This window comes from Clinocottus analis, unplaced genomic scaffold (assembly GCF_023055335.1).
Source record: "Clinocottus analis isolate CAN_PGR_092001 unplaced genomic scaffold, fCliAna1.0.p SCAF_5, whole genome shotgun sequence".
NCBI classification, from domain to species: domain Eukaryota; kingdom Metazoa; phylum Chordata; class Actinopteri; order Perciformes; family Cottidae; genus Clinocottus; species Clinocottus analis.
Genome location: NW_027176207.1, coordinates 18,323,895 through 18,347,871, shown reverse-complemented (window position 1 = coordinate 18,347,871; position 23,977 = coordinate 18,323,895). Strand labels below are relative to the sequence as shown.

General features: G+C 43.9%; 1 protein-coding gene across 2 annotated transcripts in view; it reads left to right on the top strand.

The window, feature by feature from the left end:
* The window catches only part of sgcd (sarcoglycan, delta (dystrophin-associated glycoprotein)), a 239,490-nt gene extending 215,832 nt beyond the window's left edge, over window positions 1–23,658 (top strand). For both annotated transcript variants that reach the window (XM_068601227.1, XM_068601225.1), the window contains 3 exons: window positions 2,362–2,434; window positions 13,455–13,578; window positions 18,821–23,658. In XM_068601227.1, the coding sequence (XP_068457328.1) occupies window positions 2,362–2,434; window positions 13,455–13,578; window positions 18,821–19,006 (383 nt within the window). In that variant the 3' untranslated portion in view covers window positions 19,007–23,658. The remainder of the gene's footprint in view (window positions 1–2,361; window positions 2,435–13,454; window positions 13,579–18,820) is intronic.
* The last annotated feature ends 319 nt before the right edge of the window (window positions 23,659–23,977 follow it).

The following is a 23,977-nucleotide window of genomic DNA, read 5'->3' as shown; positions in this document are numbered from 1 at the left end:
CACTACTTGTGTGGCTTTATCCGCACATCATCTTATCTAACCTTGACTATAAATATGTCAATGAGCACGATGTACGTTTTTTTAATCTCTTAAATCATCTGAATTGTGGGCTGGAACCGGACTAATACATATTTTTGCAGGCAATGCAACTGTGATATTAATCAGCTGAGAAACGCATGTTGCTCCTCTCTCACATTCAACGGGCATAGGAAAGATGGAATATGTATGAAACCTTCACCAGCGTAGATGTAACTTAATGTTTGCCCTTTAACGGATGCTTTGATATGTTTTCTGGTTTTAATAGTATAAGAATAAATATTGCTATGTTTTCTTTTGATTCCATCTCGAGGAAGTGGCACATTTAAAGAACAAAACTAAAGTACCGAAATTGATTGGATGACTAATTTAGAGCCATGAATAGCGCCGCTCATTATCGGTTTGAGTGAGAGCAAAAGCTCGGAAAGAGGATCGGAAGATGGTCTTTATGTTACCGATCACTCTCTTGTAACGCTGCTTTGACACTTTTTAAATCTGTCCGTCTGAACCCTGAGATATGTTCTTGTAGACCAAGCTTTCAACTCCGTATGATCATGTTCTTCTTCGGCTGTTTGAACTCCATGGTTTACAAGCTGGAGCCTGTTGGAATGAGAGAGACATTAACGCTGACTTTCCAAATAAAACGTTGTACTTTTCAATCGTCAAACATGGATTCTTTTGTTCCTGTTGACAACAATTCAGACTCCACCGTCACTGGAAAATCATTTTTGTTTGATCGTCACGTGACGTCAACGGCGTGACGTGTTGAGTGAGGCGTCACCTGGACACACACACACACACTTTATCACTCGACAAATATTACATGGACAAGGTTAGAACGTGTGCTTCTCGGTTTGGCTTGGCTGTGTGCCGCTGAGCGAGGAGCGCTCTGCTTCCCCGCAGTGCCTCAAACGCTTCTCAAACACATTTAGTCATGGCCATTGATCTGCACCTGATGCTTTGTTGATTTGATGTACCTGACTGCTCCGGTTTACTCGAGCCGAGCCGCCGTATTTGCACTACAGACAGCCGAGGACCCTCCGGGCTGAGGGCCAGCCGAGCGCCTGACCTTTTTAACGCCGCTATCTTGTACTTCGCCGCAAACAAGCGGCGGCGTGGAAGTCGTACTTCAGGGGATTCAGGAAAATGGAGGAGCTCTACTTTTTGTGCAGCTTGGTTTTGGGTGTTCATGCCTTTGCCTCTCTGTCTGCATCGTGGCTGCTTTGTGGCTCTGACTTTCTGTTTCTATGTAATTCCTCTCCTGCTACTTCTTAGGGACGGCTATTTCAAGCACAAATGACTTGACGAGACCACTGACATGGACTGTGGCTATTTGGATCGTGGACCATGCGTATACTACTTGTTGCGTTGCTCATTCTGGTCACATGACATCTATTGCTTCTGGGATCCTCCTCTGTTGCTCTCCTGAAAGTTTCTTCCTTTTTTTTTTTCCCCCCATAAAACGTTTTTTTCTATCTTTATTTGGGGAGTTTATCCTGATCCGATGTGAGGTCCTGGCACCGGGATGTCATGTGTACAGATTGTAAAGCCCTCCGAGGGGAATCTTGTATTTGTGATTTGGGGCTGTGCAAAATAAACTGCATTACTGTTCCATACACACCTAAATAATAAAAATGTCTATAACATGCTATCACAGAGCGTTGTCCTGCTGCTGCTTATAGTGTGAACCCTTAAAAAAAGAGATTGAACGCACATCTTCTGGGCATCAAAACACTTATTAATACACATATTTCTCACGTTGTTTTCAACTGCCAGCGCCAGTGGCCTCAAGTAGTGGGAACGGGCCCCATGAATGCTATTGTGAGGCCCCTGCACACGAGTTACTGAGCTATGGCGCGTACATTAAGACTAAATGTACCCAGTAAGCATCGTTGCATATCTGTAAATGACAAAAATTCCAAAGAAAATAAGAAATGACTTCTTTTGTTATACAACGGTTTTAATTGTGTGTTGAGAAAAGCAGCATATTATTTTGTCATAGGTTGCTACTGACTATTTTACCCCAAAAAATGCAAACCCATGAAGAAGATCCTTTCCGAGGGAATATATAGCGAATGTCTACGACGAGCACTGCGCCCGATTACCGCCGGAGAACCTTTAAAATCGATCCCTTTTCAAGTTAGAAAATACATTAAAAAGTATTGCTCGGCATCAGAAGTGTGTGAGTCTGTGCTCTCCGTGGGTTGAGGGTGAGGCGCTGACTGGAGAGCCGTATGGATCGGCGGGCGTCTCTGAGATGATGTCCATTGATCGTCCAGGAGGGGTTTGTGTTTTCTGCCTGACGCGCTGTTTCTGTGATTTCAGGCGCCGAAGGAGCCGTGTTCAGCAAATCACTGGAGACGCCGCACGTCAGGGCGGAGCCTTTCAAAGAGCTGAGGTGAGTCAGAGTCTGTTTGTTTTTGTTTTTTTATCACGGCGCACATCATGCGCAACAATAAAAAAGCGTATGTGAGCGCACACTTGGCTTCAACACAGACGTATGCAGAAACAATGTGTGAACGGGTAACAATCATGTGACGTTATCCTGCAGCTGCACTGCATGGAAACTGCACCAAACAAACACAAACGCACCTGAAAGAAAGTAATCACTCACTTAAGCACACACAAATATACACAGAAGTGTGTTTTCTACCGTTCAGTATTCATGTGTGATCTGAGTAGAGAGGAAATTAGTCAACAAAAAGTGTCATTTTTAAGTCATTTGTCAAGAAAACTGACACTTCTAACATGATTATTCTCTAAATACTTGCTGTTGTCTAAATCTTAATATAGTACAATTAAATGGAATATAATATAGACTGCAAAATGTTGGGTTTGGACAGTTGATCAGATCGATAATCGACCGAATGTTGAGTCAATGAATCGAATATAAATCAGCACATCAATGTTTGTTATTGTATGCAAACTCATGTATGTGTATTGTGATGAAACAATACGCATATAATTGTGACACATGTATCATACACACACACACATACAGTACATAACTTATAGCTAACGCTAACCCTCTCCGTGTCTAATATTCGGTTATTTGTAATGAGGATTTATGACCTTCACCATGTTGCGTCTTCATCAAAGAGCCTCACTGAGGTTTGATGCCGTCAATTATTGTGTGTTTGTGCTGGAAATGTGTGCGATCGCACGATCCGATTTTTCCATGCTGATTGACGGCGAGAGCAAAGGAAATCAAAAGTAAAATCCATCCGTCTGTGAAAAGGAGGTGTAGAATCTGCTGATTTCGATCAGCCTTCAGCAACAGTTCAAACAATTAAAACAAGCAGCCGATTATAGCTATTAAGGTTTTGTTCCTCTGTTAAACAGCAATGCTCTCGCAAAAGCATTCACACACACTTAAACTTGCCAAATGCTATTCATTAACGGTCCGGACTGTCTTCCAATTCTAGTCACGAGAACGCAACGCTTGCATGTCTGTGCCGCGTATTGGAACCCGTGACGCGTGGCGAATTGATGACTCATCAATGCTTCGCTAATGGCTTTCCAGTTTGATTCATCGCGCGCATTTATTAGCCCGAGAAACGTCTCACGACGTGACAACGGAATTAGCATGAAAGGATTTAGCGTCGATGAGCTCATTTATGCATTTTTTTTTTTTTTTATCAAACCGTGCAAATTGGGTTTCCAGGTGTTTTTTCAGCCGCCGAGGTCTCGATGCGTACGCAACTTACTCGAGTACATACAAGATCTTGCCCCCGTAGTGTTGGGGGAGATAGGAAAACACAGTAAAGAGGAAGAATTCACATGTAGAAATCCAGAAAGAGGTGGAAACAGCACTTTCCCACGTGCAATTAGCTCTCCTGTCGTCTGTCGGAGCCAGAATCAGTTCTGTGTCACATGCAAGTTATCTTTAGATCAATGGGTCCATCTTTGGCAACGGATGCCTCACCTTTTTTTTTCTTCTTTTTTTTATCCCTCTTCACTTCCAAATCCACATCAAATGTTCATTGACATCAACAGAAATCAGAGCAATACATCCTGTATCAAAGGGAGGCGAACCAAAGAGTTTTAAGATGAGAAAGGAGGGAAGCAGAGAGGAACTGAAGGTCGTCCTGCGACGGGATTACAGCCGGCGTGTTGGCTCTTCAGCCGGAGTTTGAATCCCGATCCCGAATCTTGTGCCTCTCAAGTTGGGGAATGACTGTTTTTATGGTTAAAACAAAGCACAGTGGACACTCTGAGAGAGGCGATGTCTTTGTGAGTCTCTAATATGTCACCCGACCTCCTCTCCCTTTGCTCCATGCAGACAAAAGTCGTGATTCTGATGGGAACCGGGGCATTAATCCAGTCCCATCCATTACAGAACATAACTGTATGATTCATCCATCCGCTACAACAAAACCTGCAATTATTCAGTACTCTATTTTTTTAAATAATAGCGACTCAAATGACTTGTGTTCCTGTGGTAATGAGTCCTCCATATGAGAAAACGGGTCCCTCCTTATCCCCAAAAACTGTCAATCAAGCTTGTCTCCAGCCGCAGCAGGGAGCTGGTTCAGCAGTCAGGCTCCGATAACCTCGCCGTTCACTTCCTGTCCGGCTGCAAAAAGCAGACGAACACAGTGAAAGACGAGCTGGAGGAGAAAGTGGAAAGTGTAGCAGCTGAAAAGACAGATTTTTTTTATTTTTATGTTATGAATTGATGGAGACCAAACTCCCTCGGATGGATGCACACACACGACTCCACTGGGATGACAATGTTTCTCTGTGTCTGCTAAGTGCTAGCAAGTGGACTTATAAGGCGGTAATGGATCAGGACTGCGCGTCTGGATGCGAGCAAACAATCTCTCCAGGCAGGCGCTGTTTGAGTGCAACGACGGCAAATGAGTAAATTTGAACAAAACCTGAACGTGAAATCGTCCCGTCGGGCTCTCAAAGACCACGCTCACATAATTGTCCACTTCTTTTGCCTCTAAGTGGTCCAAATAATGCTGCATTTGCCACGAGAGAGCAAATTACAGCCACTTTTCCAGCCTGAGAGTTTGATAATCACAGGCGTTGGGCTGGACCGTGTCTTTAAAGCAGACAGGTGTCACAGGATCCCTGCGCCCTGACAAATTTCAAATCTGACTCTGTGTGTGTGTGTGTGTGTGTGTGTGTGTGGACTCGCTCTCCTCCCTATCCCGTGTGTGTGTGTGTGTGTGTGTGTGTGTGTGTGTTGTTCTGTGTGGACAGCCAAGGATGTCTCCTTGATGTAAACGTCTTGTTTATCATCTTTCTCCTGGCGGCGCTGTCAGATGTGATGGCAGTCAATCAGAGCAGAGAGAGAGAGAGAGAGAGAGAGGGGGGTAGGGGGAGGGAGAGGGAGAGAACAGAAAATGAGAGAAAGAAGAAGAGAGCCGTGTGACAGTGACGGAGTGAGAGGAAAAAAGGCAAAGAAAAGACAAACTGAGGAACAGAAAAATGCAAACCATATTTGTCAGAATATCTATTTTGAGGCTTTTTGTTAACTTATTGATTAAAATACAGAGTAAACCAAAATAAAGTACATTCTCAAATGGCGGTATTATCACTTTATAATTATATTGATTCAAGTAAAAGAGCTCAAGGAGTAACTTCCTTATAGATCGAGTCGTACCAGGTGAAAATGTTTTTGCTTTTCAGCAGCGTTTAATCTCTTTGAAGAGGACAACATGGCCAACAAACAAACATTGTGTCACTTACTGAATCATCGAGGGTGAGGCTTGGATTACTCTCGGAAGTACAATGATTTTATTTAAAGGAATCTTTGCATTGTATTTATAAAGCATATTTATATATCATTTAACCTGTTGAAAACTGTGGAACCAATTTTGTCTCCAGACATCTTTTTCCCTGTGTTTGAGTCGTCGTAGGAACCCCAAATTAATTCCAATACTGGTATTTATTGTATGTATTTGTTCAGAAAAGTCTTGGGAAAAAAATGTATATCTGCAAAAAAAAACACTTTTAGAGATGTTTTTGATAATTACTATCAACATCCAGCATGATATGAGCCAGATTCCCCAAAAATGCCTCCTGGAGAGGTCAATAAGACACCTTTATGGAAAGATTCGGACCTAAAGAATCGGAATCTGCAACAAAAATCACAATAAAACAAAGCATTGGCCTGTTAGGAAAGAGTTTCAGACAAAAAACTGTGTCGTTCGGTTCAAAAATGGAAAAATATGACGTATTTGATGCCAAAAGATTGTCTGAATGGGGCATGCTGGGACTTAAAATTGCCGCAGGAGGATTTTCTGCAGCAGTCACCGATCTTCGTCCGGAAAACCAGCAACACCCGACTAATACGAGGAAAATCTATCCGAATTTTTTTTTGAAAAAGAGGCGCAAATACAAAGTGTCTGTGAGGTGAAAATAAGAAATTCTAGAAGAAGCGATGAATAAAGTACAAAGTGTGAAGATTAAAGAATGAGAGGATGTGAGGAAGAGGAGGGAGGGGGGGGGGGGGGTACGTGAACAAGAATGAAAGAGCTTGAAAGGACAAAGTATAAGAAGACGGGCAAAACAGAGAGCGAGAATAGAGGACTCATTTTTGTCAGATACAGAATGAGACAGAGGAGTGCAAGACCTGAAGAAGAAGGAGACGCAACACAAAGGAAAAGTTTGCGCTTCATTTGACGGAGAAGAAACGCCGTGACGGACGTGACATGAATTAAGGGTCGCACCGAGGACTTTGATGACAAATATCTAATAACAGTATTTCAGCGGCGTGTGCGGCAGCGGGACGAACAGTGACGCATCAATCACCGCTGCTTTTCCTTTTCAAAACCGTCGTTTCAAATCAGAACGAGAAGAAAGAAAGAAAGAAGAAAAAAAAAAAAAAAAAGGCCCGTCGGTGTTTGCGCAGATGATTTCTGAGCGCCGCTCCAAAGCCGCCGCCCTCATCATGTGACTGTCCGTGTAATTTGACATTTGAGTCTAACACGGCGACGTTGTTGTTGTTGTTGTTTTTCTTCTTCCCCCTCTTCATCCTCCCCCTGTGTTTATGCATCTTTGGTGACAAGCAGTCAATTGAGAATGAAATACGCGGCGGAAAAAGCGGCGCGTGCTCGTCGGCGCATGGCTAAAATCTAATCTCACTCTAATCTCCTTCCCGCCCTTTTGGCAGCTAGCAATAGAGCGTTCAAGCCCCATGCCGGGATATCGCGTTAACCCCCAACACACACACACACACACACACACACACACACACACACACGTTGACAGTAACCGTCATATCCATCTGGGAGGTAATGCCTTGTCGACAGGATGTGTCCTTGCGTCTGACACAGTTCTGGAAAGGTAATTGGCAGCGTCTGTGAATCTGATCGTTCACCTTGGTTTATGTCCCGGACAATTCAGAGCACAGATTTTTTTTTTTTTAAAAAGAAGAGGGAAAAAAAAGAATACAAACAAAACGATAACGAGTACAGTGGAACGTGGGACCTTGTGGGAGAACCAAAATAAATACAAGAAAGAGCGGTGAGAAAAGAATCGTGAAAGAGTGAAGTGACACTTCCAGCAGGCGCTGCGAAAAAGTCAATCTGGGGATGTTTGTCCCTCGGCTCTTCCTGTATGGACAGTATCCGCACGACATGTTTACAGAGAGCAGCGAACAATCATCAAGGTGTAGTTTTATTACAAAGTAAATCACTAAATAGTACACAATAACGTGACCCGGCTATCCAACCTGACCACGGCGGTCTGGGCCGCGGTCAGAGACTCGGTGAACGTTGCCTTAAGCGCTTCCTCCTCTGTCTCCTTTCCTCTTCCTCTCCTTCTCTTCCTCGCCTCTCCATCTCAGCTCCTGTTTCAACTCTCTCTCTTTATCAATGCCTGCCCTCACTTACCCTCCACCTTCCTCTTCTTCTTGCCTCAATGACCTTGACCTCACCCCTCCTTCTCCTGATCTCTCGGTCCGCCCCCTTTCCTCTCCTCTCATCGCTCGGCCCCTTCGTCTCCTCCCCGCTCTCCTTTCATTCTCCTCACGCGCTCACCTCCTTTTTCCTTTCTTTTATTGTGCTCACTTTGCTTCTCCCGCGTTAATCTCTGACTCTAAACCTCGCTTCACACGCTCTCTGTTTGACCTTGTCGTTTGATTCATCAGCTAGCGTTAAACTGCGCCGCGCCGTTATAAGCGACACTAAACAATCGGAACTCGGGGACCCGAAAAAAAACAAACAACACATTCCCATTAGAAATAATGTTCATTGTGTTGTAATAGGACAAAAGAGATCCCGGCTGCTGGTAGAGATCCCGACTGCTGCGTAACCTGTCGCACCGTAGCACATTAGCGCTAGAATAGGTAGCAAATGATCTTTTCTTTTCCTTTCCTCATTCTCCCCCTTTTCCATTTCTGTCCTCTCTCATGTCACGGTCGCACCTTTCTTTCCTCCCTCCCCTCCTCCTCCGACCCTCGTCATCCTCCACACCTTCAGCTTGCACTGATCTCAGTAATTGAGCGGATGGCTTGTCCACCAGCAGAGCGTCCGGCTGTCCGCGGAGTCCCGCGAAGGCAATCAGCCGCGCTCGCTTCAGGCCCCAGATTGCCATTTAACCTGTGATTTGCCGCGTGGCACGAACGGCAGCCCAATTCAACTCACCGTTGCTGAGCTATATATATATATATATTTATATATTTATAACGCCGAGCCGCTCTGACCGCTGTGCCCGCACGGCACAAGAAGCAGTTGCCGACCATTTGAGGAAGCCGCTGTCGCCAAGGACAAAAGGGGTTCGTGGAGGGATGAGGAGGAGAGCGTGAGAGCCGCTGGTTTCTCAGACCGGGCGAGTTCACCGCCGTCAAAAAGCCTCCAATCGGCTCTGTTGTTATACGAAGGCGGGCGATACGATATTAACCTTCGCGGATATGAAACGCTGCCAAGAAAACTACAGGGAAAAGGTAAGAGGAGGATGTACAAAAGTGAAAGTCCAAAACAAGGAGGTGAAGCTTTATCGATCGCAGAGGGGAAATTAGTTTGTGGCATCAGGGAAATAAGATGGAAAAAAAGCAGAAAAAAACAGAAAGCGGAGCCGAAATGTAAGCAGCAGAATGAGTCGTCGACAGAAAGCGGAAGGGACCGAATATCTTGACATCGGCTCGTTAATAATTCATGGGCTTCTTGAAGTTTTTGTACACATATAGCTTCAAGTTTTCACAGTCACATATCCAGCTTATGAAATACGAAAAAACTGTTTATATTACAACGAGGCAGACATAAGAGTGAAGGAAATGGGGAGATTATTCACGGGGACGGCTCTGTAGAGGAAATGAAAAGTAATATAACCGCGGGGCGGACATATGCCGTGGCCTGAACCCCCCGCGGAGCCACCTGGGAGAAAGAGGCAGGATGAGGGAAGCCTTCACACTGAAAACCTCTTTTCAACTTTTGTAGAAAAAAAAAAACTTCCTCTCTCTTTCTCCCTTTACACTATTTCTTTGTAAGGGTGACGATCCAGGTACCTCAACCTAGAGCCACAGAATTTGGTTATTTTATGGCTCCGTCTTTCTCAAGTACATCCAAAGACTTCCTGTGAGGCTTTCATGGCCTCAGACTGCCAACAAAAAGTCCCCAAAAACGCCTTGTCGGATGTTTGAAGTCCCCCGCAAACTCAGTTCTTTCTGCAGCCGGACCGCGAGAGCGCTCCATCCCTGAGCTTTTCCTGCAACCTGTTATCATCCTCACCACGACCTCCGCGGGACAATTTGATTTTGCGCCCTCGTCTTCGCAAAGCGCGAGAATTAAAGTCTCAACCGTGTTCAATTAATGTCCAGATGCAACAGTTTTAAACTGCGCCGGCTCTAATTTGTTTTCATTCAGCCCTCCGGTCGGCATCGGTTAACGAGAGAATGCTAATGGGCTTCGTCTGCGCTGTCGACGCGGGCACAGACGGAGAAAACGAAAATAAAAACAAGCCGGTCGAGTGAGCCATCGGCCCGGACGCGTTCGGAGGGCAAAGAAAAACCACTAATTAATCCGATCTAATGAAGCGCGTTTGCTTTTACATTGCTCCCTTCGTGACGAGTGAACGCTACTGGAAATCAAACAGCGACGGCGAGGCGTTCGACAAAGCGCATTTGATTAATCGCCGCGTTTCACACACTGTAATTAATGTGTGTTCAGGCTTAACCTTCTGCGGTGCGGAGAGCAAAGGGTAACGCAAAGGAGATTAACGCTTTCATTTGGAAACTTGCTCACGCTCCTAATCGGCGGATGTTTTGTCACATCCTTCAGCTTTTGGCGGCCATTTTTTTCCCCCCATCCGTCAGAGTGAGCCCTCAGAATGGATGTTCCAGATTACTGTTCCCGAAATACTTCAGTGAACTCACCCTTTGGGAGAAACTACTGTACTGGATGTGTGTTTCGTCCGCACACGGTATCGTTACAGAGGACATTTTTGTATTGCTGTTTGTCTGAAATCCTCCGTTAGTGGGCGGGTTGTTGTTTTCTCGGGGCTCCAGGTGCACTGCCTCTCTTGAAACCGCCCCGCACTCCACTTCAACTCCCCATCAAACGGCTGTTGGTCACAGCTAAAGTGTTTACGTTGACACGTTGAACAGTTCGGCGCTGCTGGCCTTATGGTAAATGTGAAATGAATAGACAATTTCCATGCTTCAATTTTGCAGCCTTTTTTTTTCATAAAAATGTAAATAGCGGGGGGGAAAAGGACAGCAGAGTCGATATATTCAAACTAAAAAAAAGTATGCTACACGCCCTCTGGACAATATACCCATCATGCACAGGGAATAGCGTAATGTTTTTAACTTTTGTCGAGATGCAAAAGTGTAATGCTGGAACATAAGCAGGCATTTTCAATGGCAGCAATGTTGTAATATAACACATTGCTTTTAACTGTAACATTGCTCAACACTTAGAGAAAAAAAGACTTATGGCAAAAAGACTTTTGGCTTTATTGTGAAATAAGCTCCTCCCTCTTCCTCTTTTGTTCTCTCTCTCGTCTTATACAACACCATGAACCGGATGGTGCTCCATCCAAAGTGCTTTTTGGTACCTTTGCCATAAAAGGTGTTAATCCTTCACCCTGACATTCTTCTCGGCCAGATAACCTGACTTTGAACTCCGACGTAGAGGTTCTTGACATACTGTGTTATTTTACTTTGTTGAAACTAACGTAAAGTTTCAACATGTACTGTGGGAACATGCAACCAGCTGCTTTACAGCCGCTCCTCTCTCCTCTCCTCATCCTCTGAGGAATTCAGGTCACTGCTTAGGCGACTTTGTTCACCTGCCAGCAGCATATTCAGAGAATGACACGATTCGACTACAGGGGATTACGTAAGAAATAAGATAGTTGGGTTCCTCCACTGTTCTTTCTCTCGCTCTCATGTTTTGGTTTCTGACTCGCTGATGAAATTTATTCGACTCAGTCTCTTTCGCTTTGTGTTACTATTTTTCCTGTTCCGTGACACTTCTAACGACTCTATTAATTGTTAGTGTTGTCAAATGCAAGTTTTTAGAGATTAGTATTGTAAAACCATATTGTTGTTCACTTTCTTTGCGTGAATCACCTTGTGGAACACAAGTGATGTTTTACAGCAATACACAAAGTAAAGTACGTGAAGAAAGATGTTCTACATGGATATTTGTGACACTTTCCAGGACTGCAAGCAACTATTGTGCGGCTCGTGTTCCTCAAGACCAACAACACAGTGTTTTGAGATACCACTGACACACCCGAATGGAGAGAGACTATCATTATGGAGATTTCACACCACCAATGACACAGCAAGCTAGCACCTGCGGCACGAAGCTAGCACCTGTGGTGGCGAGCTAGCACCTTTGGTGGCGAGCTAACGCCTTTGGTGGCGAGCTAGCACCTTTGGTGGCGAGCTAGCACCTTTGGTGGCGAGCTAACGCCCGTGGTGGCAAGCTAGCACCTGCGGCAGCGAGCTAGCACCTGTGGTGGCAAGCTAGCGCCTGCGGCAGCGAGCTAGCACCTGTGGTGGCAAGCTAGCGCCTGCGGCAGCGAGCTAGCACCTGTGGTGGCAAGCTAGCGCCTGCGGCAGCGAGCTAGCACCTGCAGGGAGTTTTTATTCATTTATTTAATTGTCAAAATTCTTCTTGCCTCAAACATTCCCTGAAGTGAATTTAATGATGAAATAGCGTGCACAATTTGTAAAAAGGTTTCCGTCGTTGGTCTGTTTCTCCGCCACTCAATCTATCTTTAGGCAAAATTTGTCAAATATTTGACACAATGTAATTAACATTCATGATATTGGTCGTTGATTATTAAATGTAACTTTGGTGGTGTTCGCACAACAACACGTTGAATTTTGAAACCCATTAAGGCAAAATCACAGAAATACACAATCCTCACAAATGAATCTGAAATAATGACTTGACAACTCTAAACCTTTGATACTGTGACATAAACTATTGTGTCTCCATGTTGACAACCACTCAACAGAATAGTACAAATGAACACATACATATAAATTATCACATAGACCCAAGACGCTGGAGAAGATGACTCATATACTGTATTATGTACAAATACACAGACCCTTTAAAAGCTGCTGCTCGCTCAGAACTAAAGCTCACAATCCTCCAGCTAAATAATACAGAGTGTGTGTGTGATGTATAAATGAAAACCTTCCCTATGGAGAAAACATCACGTATTTTTCCACAACTGCCGTGGTGACAGGAAGACAGGAAGTCTACTGAGACCTCCTCTGCAGGTCTGAACCCACTGAAGCGTTTTGACACCTCCGCTGCTTCCCGTAAAGACGGGCTCGTGGCTCTGAGTGGTTTTTGTCAAGATGTGAAGAGGAGTGGGCTGCTTTTTAATCCACAATTTGTAATCGTATAGAAATGTCTTAAGCCGGCGCAGCGTGCAGGTGGGCCGTGGTGTCAGATCCACTCAGTTTCCTCCACTCCTTTCGTGGTGGTGGACCTTAAAGGGTGTTTTTAGATGTGTTTTTCTTTGTGAGGACCTATTTAAGTTTTAAACATTGAGAGTAGGGGTATTTTTGCTGTTATTATGGAGCATATGGAGCAAATTAAAGAAAAGATCTGAGGATTATAATAAAGAAAACACATTGAGGGTTTATTCAAGGCGTAAACTTCTGTCTTTTCTTGCTTTTTAATATTTGTTTTTAAGACTTCAATTCAGTTTATTTTGTATAGCCCCAAATCACAAATACAAGATTTGCCTCGGAGGGCTTTTACAATCTGTACACATGACATCCCTGTGCCAGGACCTCACATAGGATCAGGAAAACCTCCCCAAATAAAGATAATAAAAGCCCTTTTACAGGGAAAAAAGGGAAGAAACCTGAAGGAGAGCAACAGAGGAGGATCCCTCTCCCCGGATGGACAGATGCAAGACTTAGCTGTCCTACTCTAACACGGTGGAAGCGTCATCGGTAACACCGCTGTCCTCCCTCCCTTTCTTCCCAGGCTCGAGTCTCCCACTCGCTCCCTGCTGATGGAGGCTCCTAAAGGCATCCAGATCTTGGCTGAGGCGGGAGACATCCAGGCTATCTGCAGGAACGAGCTGCGACTGGAGTCCAAAGACGGAGAGGTGAGTCAATAAGTAGCGGAAAATTGTTCTTACCGAGTTCAAGAATAACCGAAGCCCCAAACCATTATATATATGTATATATGTATATGAACAACATTTACATTTGTGAAGGAAAAAAAATGAAATCATCTCTATTTATAACCTCCTGCCATCTTAACATGAATCATTCTTTATTTGTATTGAGCTTTTCTTATTTTGGTCCAAAATATGTAAAAGCTGGACTCCAAACTCATCCTTTAAAAACCATGCGACATTAGTCTGTCACTGAAGATCATCACTAACAGGAAAGACATGTCCGAGTCGTAAAATACGTTTCATTTAGTTGTTTATTTCATGACAAAGCTGGGAACGTGCAGCTAAATCCAGTCTTCTTACTTTGAACGTACTTTCAGGCCAAACCTCCCACTCTGTGTACTGACAAGTTGAAAAAATTAACTTCTTAACTTCTCTTGTCGTCCGGCCATATTGGCTGATGGGGATCTATTTCAATTCAATATTTATCCTGTCCAAACGTATTTTTTTGCGAACGGCGATCCAAACAATAGTGAGCTCCCTCAGCCAACATGGACCAGCATTTAGCTTATTGGCCGGTGGCAGTTTTCATGCTGGCCGTCCACCAGAATCTGTTAGAGCCTCTCGGAAAAGCAGGAAAATAGAGAGAAGAAGTTTAATGTTTTTGCCTTTCTGCCCGTCCTCCATTTAATCACCAATTCCATTTTCATTGGTTCGTCCACTTGCTGACTTCCTCTTTTCCATCCATCCTATACTCTTTTCCAGCTTCCTGTCATGTCCTTTCCCCTTCCTTTGTCCCATTTTTCTGTCTTCAACTTTGCTTATTTACCATCCTTTTCCCCTCCCTTTTAGCTGATCCACTCCTCATCTTCATGCTGCTTCTTTCATCTCTTCCTCCCTGCTCCTAAATTCCTCCAACCATCCCCTGATTCGTTACACACATCAGTCCTCACATTCATCACAGCCGGCTGTGCTGATAAAAGGATTTCCCACCTTAGGTTGCACCAGTCATGTCATGTCAGATCTGTTCAAATCAGCGAGGGAGGATTAGGGAGAAGAAAGTGTTTAAAAAAAGTTTTCCCACAAAAACATTTCCATACGTTGAGACGAGCTCCGATATGAGATGGACGAGGCGAGAGAGAGAGAGAGAGAGACCGTTTCTGCAAGGTGCCCTTGGATTCAGTTTGCTCCAATTAAAAGTAACCGCAGTAGCCACGCCCACACCTCATCGCTCTGCAGTTTTCACGGGTGTGTGGTCGAAAAGTGAGGCTGTTGAACTCGCGATGGTCAATTCATATAATTATAATCACGTTCTCACACTCCATTAGTGTTGCAGATTTCCATTTGTCAAACCTCCTGTCACACACACACACACACACACACACACACACACACACACACACACACACACACACACACACACACACACACAGACTTTCTCTCCCTTTCCCCTCAGGACCCCATCAGCAACACCACGGCAATTACAGATGCTTTGGTCATTAGACACCCACAAACCACACAGGCAGACACAGAAATACACACACACACACACACACACACACACACACACACACACACACACATACACACACACATCCTGATTCACATAACTGACAATTGATTACACATGCGTGTTCTCTTAAAGGGTGACTCCACCCCGTCTAACCAGAAGTGAAAGCATGTTTTATCCCCACACTGTGCACATTAAAGTACAATAAAAATGCCTCCCTACACCTAGCTGTGATGCAGGGTTTGGTTCACTCCATAGACGCCAGTGCAGCAATTGTTTTCCCAAAATGCAGCATGGACTCTGTAGGGCTGGTCTACACTGGAGGCCATTTCGCCAAGGGCTGTCGAGCACTTGCGTTAAGACGAACACACTTTGTGATTATGTATTGGACTCGGGGCACAGCAAGAACGTGGGTGACCAACACTCAGCGCTGTGACTGAACGCATCCCATGCAGACAGTGATGGAGGACCGCAGCTGCTGCTCTACTTAAGTGCTGCTTTCACTTCCACGGACATTGTGTAGGTATTGAGTTAGCTTCTTTTATTTTATTTTACCCCAAGGTTGTACGCTAAGTACAATGCAGAGGCAAAGTGCAGCTTGGGCTTACATCACCAACGTGCGCAAAGTAGGAAGGTCCTGGGGAATCAAGAAAGTGAAAACCGAGAAAAAAAAACACTGTTTTATCAGCGGAAATATATGAGTCTTACCTATACTTGCCTCCTCTATATGTACTTTTGTCCTTCAGTACACAAAAAGCACTCTTCAGCTTACCACACACATGAAACCATCTATCCACACACTTACGCACAGATCCTCCCAGTCTCACACTGTCTGCCCCTCGTGGTGAAAGATTTGCTCAACAGCAGCTGTCGGAGGTAGTCAGCTGAGACTCTGCTTTAAAAGTGTTCCAGGTCATTTGGTGGCGATGCCTCCCAGAAGGCGCCTGGTAATGGCTCCTTTACCTTTTTTATGGCTGGAGAGCTCCTCCTCTCCTTGGCCATTGAGACACCGGTTCTGTACGAGCCCCTGGAGGCCTGTAGGGAGGAAGGCGAGGAGAGGGCAGATAGATGAAATTCATGCAGCAGTGGTTCGTGTCTGTGCAGAGGGAGAAGGGCAGTTTGTTCCAATCAATGTGGGCTTGAAGGGAGTAAAATGAGTGGATGAGTAGCTGTGTGTGGGTATGTGTGTTTGTGGCGGTGTGGCAGAATACATTTTTCTGGTATTTTACTCTTTTTATTCCTCGGGAGACAAGAGGAGTGATCCAGGAGTCGGCAGACAGTTATGTTACGCTCAGTTTTTGGCAGTTTTTAGGTTCAGAATATGACAATGTATGCGTAATTTGCTTAGGACATGCTTTCTAGTGTGTGCGAGTGTCCCGACATGAATCCCCAATACATTGAGACTTTCCCAGGCTTTGAGAGACTTACTTTTTCCCTTTACATACATCTTCTCTCCTGCCTTTAGGGATTCAAACTGATGATTTGTATTGGTGGCAATCCGGTTTCCCTCTCCTCTTGGCTACCTCAATCCATGAGCTATTTGTCTATAGAGGTGTAGAGGTGATGCCACACAGATGCATTCTGGGTGACTTTTCTTATGGATATCATTCTGCCACTTGAGAGTTCACACTGTGTGCTTCAAATTCAACACACGACCTTCATCATTCACTGCTCTCACTCAGCTATTCTGTCACTGTGCAATGAATGTCTCAAAGAGTTGGAATACGCTGTAAATATGGATTGATAAATCTCTACTACACACAATTTAAATGTCAGAGAAATTGGATGGATTCAGCCATCAACTGCAATATCAAGACCACTTAAAATTATATGCAAACACACATTTTGAGATGTTAAGGCCAACAGACACGATTCGTGCAAGTCCAATCCTGTGAGGTAGAACTTCTGTAAACAAAAACAAAAGCTAAGCTATGGAGGGAGGGGTGAAGAGATTTGCTCCAAGAGCAATTCAAATGAAGAGACCAGAGGAGACCCATTATTCAGTGGAAGTGATCCAAGCTAAAGAGGAAATGGAAAAAGATAGGTTTTTAGCCTATAAAGAAATATAATGATTGACTATTCTGGTCTGAATGAATCCTGACTGTAAGAAGGTCAAGCATACTGTACATTATGCCGGGTTGTTAAAGGTAAAGGCAGGATATGCAGATGAAGACATTTATCGAGGAGAGGTGATTTTAGGGAATTGTGTTAAGATGTAGCTGGTTTTCTGCCAGAAGTTACACATCCTGACTATCGACAGAACATCCCTGTCCGCCTGGCCTCAGTCCAAACCCCTTAATTCACCATCAGCCAACAAGAAACTACTTAACTTAGACGTCTCCTTTGAACAGCAAGGAGATAAGATGGCCAAAGTCACAATAAGTCCAAGCTGCAACCTAATACATCAGACTTCCAGAATCCATTATAACTGAACTTCAAGATGTGTTACTAGGTGGGAATTAAACGATTTTAAAGTTGATGAATCTCGGATGCTGCAAGGTGACTTAGGAAAGAGCTAAGTATGTCTCACTGCAGCACTGGGTCCATACGGAGCTCTTGGAGTTATTGACTCTCATCCCGACTGCTTCTCACTCTTAGTGCTTGCCGAAGGTCGTGGTCTGCTGGAAATGCAATTATCAGGTCGTCAAACCGGACACCCTCCTCTCTCCAGCTGCACTTCGTGTCCGTGGAAATCACAAACAGAATGCAGGTGACGAGGGACAGCCCTGGCGAAGGCCAACACCCACTGGATTTTCTGCCGAGTACACTGAAACAGCTCTCGCTTTGGTTGTACAGAAGGACCAGATGGCTTGCAGCAACAACCCCTCTCCCCTATGTTTCAGAAGTACCCCTTTGACCGGAGTGATGGTCTTAAGCCATGACCCCTTCAACAGCCCTGCGAGGTTAAAGAGCTGGTCTGCTGGTCTACTGTTCCACGGCCAGGACCAATCAACATTACTTCTTCTGGGTCTCTGGTTCGACATATTCCTGAGGAATCAGATTGGTATCAAGACAACCCAGATGCTATTAGCATCTCAGGGTGAATCTCATCCACCATCACCCTTACTGACTCGCTCAGAGACTTCTATCAAGGGCATGGATGAGTCTTTCTCTGAGTCTTCAAACTCTACCAATGAGTCTTCAAACCAAACGTCCTTCTCCATAGTTTCGCCAAACTCCCCAGGGTTTTTCCTTTGGTGACCGCTGCAACTGCAGCCGGTACATGTCTTAGGTTGCCGCAATGACAGGCGTCAACAACCTTCCAAGCACAAATACTAGCAGCCACTACCACAATGGAGGTTTTGGGTTTTGGGTTTAGCAGTTCTGTCTAGCCGTTCCTCACGGCATTCATTCTACCTAACCATCAAGTGGTTATCCAAGACCAGCCACAGATCTGATTAACTAAATCTGAGAGCTGAATTTTAAAACCACAGTTGCTTTTACCACCAGTAAATAAGGTGTCGACAAATCAACCTGGACTGAAACCTCAATGAGTGACGCTTTAAGACAAGATAACAAAAGAAACACACAAAACTTGGGACCCTCTGAAAATGTGCGTCTACCGCCTTTCACATATTTTTCATTCTCATTCACTTTGAATGCTATTTAATACAAATCTGCCTATTTCTCCCCCCTCTTCCTGTTTGTCCCACTGGAGATTTGCTTATTTTGTTTTCCTCCTATTTCCAATTTTACCAGTTTTCTCTCCCTCCACACCAGATCTCTTTGGATGCTCGGAGGATTCGTCTGATGCGGCTGCCTGAAGGGAAGGCCTCCACCAGCTCCTCGTCCTCTGGGAACAGGCAGACTGTCTACGAGGTTTGCGTTTGTCCCAACGGGAGGCTTTTCCTGTCCCAGGCCGGCACTGGATCCACCTGCCAGATCAGCAACAATGTCTGCCTCTAGGACTGATAGATACGAATATAAGTAAATACACCGATATCCTGAAAGAAAAACGGGCATAAACGGACAGATGTACACATATTGCCTGCCTCCAGGATCGATAAACAGCAACCACTCCATACAAAGACTGCCTGAGGGAAATATCAACAATCTGTACCTTTACAGACACTAATGTATACACATTGCAATTACACACTCAGACTGATGTTTAGGCTAAACCGATATGTTTAACAGGCCAATACTGAAAATTTTGGATTGAAGCTGCTGACAGCTGGTCTTTTGTGCCAATATTTCAATGCTAAAAGATATTTTCTCCCTGATTTTCTACGTTTCAGAGTGGAAAACCTTTGAAATCAGCATTTAGAGCATCGGGGACACTAAAACTCTTCACTGTGTCATACACATCTCTCGAAGCTCTTTATACATACGGCACTGCAGGAGTTATTAGGCTTTTAAACTGAATTACATGAATAAAAGAACAAAAAAAGAAGAACAAAAAGGTTTCATTGACGGATTTCACAACTTTTTTATACAACTGAGGTCATATTTGGAAAAGACATCGGAGACTGCTTAATGAAAGGACAGTAATGGTAATATATCGGTCCGACCCCAACAGTACAGTTTATAGCGTACACACATCGGGCAGATGCACACACTAGCTTACAGACATGCATTCACACAGTATACATGTGGTGTACGTTGCGTACACACCCAATAACACTATTTGCTCGCAGGAGCTTCCTGCTAGAAACTGAGAGGAACGTCTCCAGAGAAGAGATCTGTTCCCTTTCTCCCTCAAGCGCATTTCAGTATGAGAATCACTAGGGTGATCACCTACAGGCCCCAACACTCCCCCTCCCCTTCATCCTTCTTGCCCTTTTTACTCATCTGCTTTTTTTTCTGGGTTCTAACAGTTACCCAAGCTGAGATAACTGGAGGGTTTTTACTTCTCCTCTTGTTCATAAGGCATTTTAAACCCAGCTGTAGGTATTCTATGAGCAACCGTCGCAACCATTAAGGCTATAAGATGGTGTAATGAACATGAAGACTTGTCATGGATGTATTATAAGAGCTAGGTACCAAAATGCACCCATTCATTTGCTCAGCCGACATACACAAGCAAAAAAAAAGGCTTACAGTTCACCGGCTTGCTCGGCCATTAGCCTTTGGGATGATGTCACTGATGTTTAAATCACTTTCCTAGGCTCTTTGAAAGTTTTACCAATATAACACCTTCATGGATTGAAATTGCACAGCGGCCTCTGGGGTGACACAAGTTCCAGCTCTTTTAATACATCCACTGGACTTGGATATTTTTTTCCGAAGGCTTTTATGAAGTTGCCGTTTCAGTCTGAACACATACCCGATCCAGAAGTGTATGTGCTGTATCTGTGTAAAAGCATTATGTTCTGTGAGTGTGACAATACATAGAACCACCTTTGAGTTTTGTGGAAAACATTATGCATAAGAGCAGAACCGTGGGGTATTTCCAATTGAATTATACACTATTGGGTCAAAGGTGATTCCAGTCTTTCTTTGTTGAGGTCTAAATCAACACTGCAGTGAAGTTGTTTATCAGTAAATTAGCACACAACATGTTCCATTTGGTCTTTGTTACAATCTGTTCAAAGTGGCAAACTGTGACCGTTCACGTTGTATCACACTCACCCAACTGGGACAAACCACTCAAATTAGCTTCCCAGTGCTAGCAGCAGTTAATTCATCGAAATTATGGGAACATTTATTTCGCTAACTTTGATTTTGACATTTCAACATGTTGTGGCGGAGAGTTGTCGCCAAGTTCTGACACTTCTTGTGATTTGATGTGAACACGACACAAGTTTTGCCACGCAAACCACTCCAACAACCACTGTTCAGTTTTGTTTGTACTTTTTATTTGATGTGATCTTTTGATTTTAATCTGAACAGAAAGCTCTTTTCATTTCCCATGACGACTGTCAGAGTTCTGTTTGGCACAGAACGTCTGTCATAAATGTTCACTGTAAGCTGCTTTGACCTCGGCGGTGGTCACCCTACTTGTTTCTTGCACTAGGACGATTTTACAAAAGGACAAACAAACTAATGCGAGCCACTCTGTTGAAAGAGGGGGACTGTGCCTGTGCCTTATGTCCATGCACTTGTGGCAAGAAGAAGCACATCACACAGACTTTCTTTGGCATCAACAAGTACATAACTCTCCGATCTCGGTTCCCAATCACCAATCTCTCCCCTTTGTGTGAATGCAAAGACCTTCAGCCACATCTGACTGCAGCGACCCCTGCTGCCAGCACCTGACTCTGCAAAAGGATGAGTTGTTGTCCATGTTCTATTTAGCCCTTTAGCTTTCCCAGTTTGGGATGACGCACTTCTTATTTGGCTTTTTTCATCTTATAATCTGTGTGAGGACATGTGTGTATTTTTGTTAACAATTTGAAGTGACAAACGTATGATCCTGTGGAGTTTAACACAGATAACAGCACTGTTTTCTGATTTTCACTACTTATCGCAGACTACTTGGCCGAAAACATCTGCTTCCTCCAACATGTTGAGATCTTTATGTCTTCGCACACTGAACAGGTTCAGATGATAAAAGCATGCATGAACTCTTTTTCTGTGTTTTAGGTGGAGACCACTTTCTCAAGACCACTTCCATCTTGTTTCGTATTTATATGCAATGCCGGACAACTGCTTCTGAGCTCTATTCAAACCCCATTATAATTATCATTAAAAGTACAACTATAGTGTAGTTGCCATAAGCAGATGATCTATAATTTGCAGAGTCCTCCAACATCAATGTTCTTGTCTGACAGTGGAGTTGAATTTGCATCTACCAATGTGGAAACATTTCTTATGAATATATCTGCAAAGTTGTACAGTTGATCAACAATACAAATATAATAAGAGTAGAACAGAAACTTAACTGTTTTGGACATTTCTGCTAGTTGTTGTGCTAAAAACACACACGTAGGTACCAAATTTGGGCAGGTGTAGCGCAAAGTAGCTCTGTGCGAATGGCTGGCTAGTTAGCTAGTTAGCTTGTACGTTTCCTGAGCGCTGGGAGGCGAGGCGGAGGGACTGTAGGACCCAGCAGCCCGTTATTTGGCGCATTTTCTTAAAGTGTGTGTGAGTCAGCAAACTAGCTAACATGCTAGCTTGCTGATCACGCTTTAACGCTACGCTGGAAACAGAAAATTAGTTGTCACATATCCGTCGATAGCAATGTGACGAGTGTGAATGAAGCGTAAAGTTGTTCAGTTGTACTCCTTTAGTCTGGCTCTTCGTAACATTACTCCTCCACTGCTCGTTTTAGTCGTTAATTGCGACATGATTGCCATAAAAACAAAAACAAAAATACTGAACTTTCACCCAGTAGGCCGCTGTTCATGTCCCATTTAAAAACCAACATTTTACATTTCTGCGAGCGCGATGCAGAAACGTACAATGCCAATTTGTTTCTGCCGACTGGTTTTACAATACAATGACTTGTAGTGTGTAAAGACGTAAAGATCTTTGGCGACAACACCCTCGAGGAACTGGACCTGTGGACACAGTGCCTTGTGATAACTCCTGAACACAATCATAGTGGTGCACTGCATTTACGCATATATTATGTTGTTTGAGGTGTCACATCCTTTTTAAGAGTCAGGTGGATCCACCTTCTCGCTGTCTCTCAGCTTTTCTGTCGCTGCGTATTAAAGGACTTTCAGAAATATTTCACAACAAAGTCAAACCTATCTGATGTATTTTTTTTAAATTCATGTACACAAGAGAAATACACATTTTTGTACGGCTGTATTTGTAAATAATGTATACATAACCGCGTTGGTTGAACAATAAGCGCCGACGAAAGACAAACTGCTCTTCTGCGAAAAGGAAAGCCTTTTTTATAATGTACTTCACTCTGTGTTTTATAGTAAAAAGGCAGAACAATAAGGTTAAAGGATTTATTCAGTTAGCATGTATAGCAATGTATACAATGTTCACCAGTGGAGAACAAGCTGGTTTTGTTTTGAAGCCTTCTCCTTCCTGTACTTGCCTCTCCCGCTGAGCTCAGATGTTTCACACAGACACAAACCTGCTCTCTTTTTGTTTTGTTGTTGTTGTTCTGTTTGGCCCAAGGTCTTTGCATTCTCTCCAAGTGTGCAGTGTGTGTGTGTGTGTGTGAGTGTAAACTTGTGTTACTTCGAGTGAGCTTTCCTTTATTTCTTATGCTCCACAGAACATGTTGAATGATTATCAGAGAAGCAAACAGAAACCAAAAGTCGAGAGAAGCAGAGAGGGAAATGATGCACAGAGTTGCAACTCTGGGAATAATGCAGAAACACGAATTTACAACAAAAAAAAATCAGATTGTCAACTATGTTATCAATCAGTCTGAAGTAATTTCTTAAGATGTTGGAGCGTAAGCAGCCGAAAGGTGATCCGATGATGGCTCTGATCAGACATGACCCAGTGGGTTATGTTGCCGATCATTAAATAATATCCACCCAGATCACACTCTGTGATGCGGCCCCCCCTGCGGGGTTCACGCTCTGTACTCGCTTCCTAACATCTATCCTGAACATTTGCATTTTTTTCTTCATTCTCCCGTCTGAAACTGCCGTTTGTGGAGTAGTTTTCAAAGATGCCAAAATAAAAGGCGGTGTTCAAATGGACTGCAGTAGTCATTGGATCCTCGCGGACAAGAAAGAAAGGAAGGAAGAAGAAGAAAAAGATGAAATTTGACCTACAGAACAAGAAACCTTCTTTGTGGCTTTGAGGATGTGCCAGAGGGTTTGTTGACACGTTAAACCACATCTTGACCCGCTAGCTTTCCTGTGAGCTGGATACATCGAGGTTATTGTGTTTAAATTGATATACAGACGGTCCTTCACCAAGTTTACTATTCTGTAGTTTTTACAGCAGACCGACGCATATTAAAACAGTCAATATTCCTCTCACTGGTTCTCTATACAAGTCAGTGACGTCTCAAAG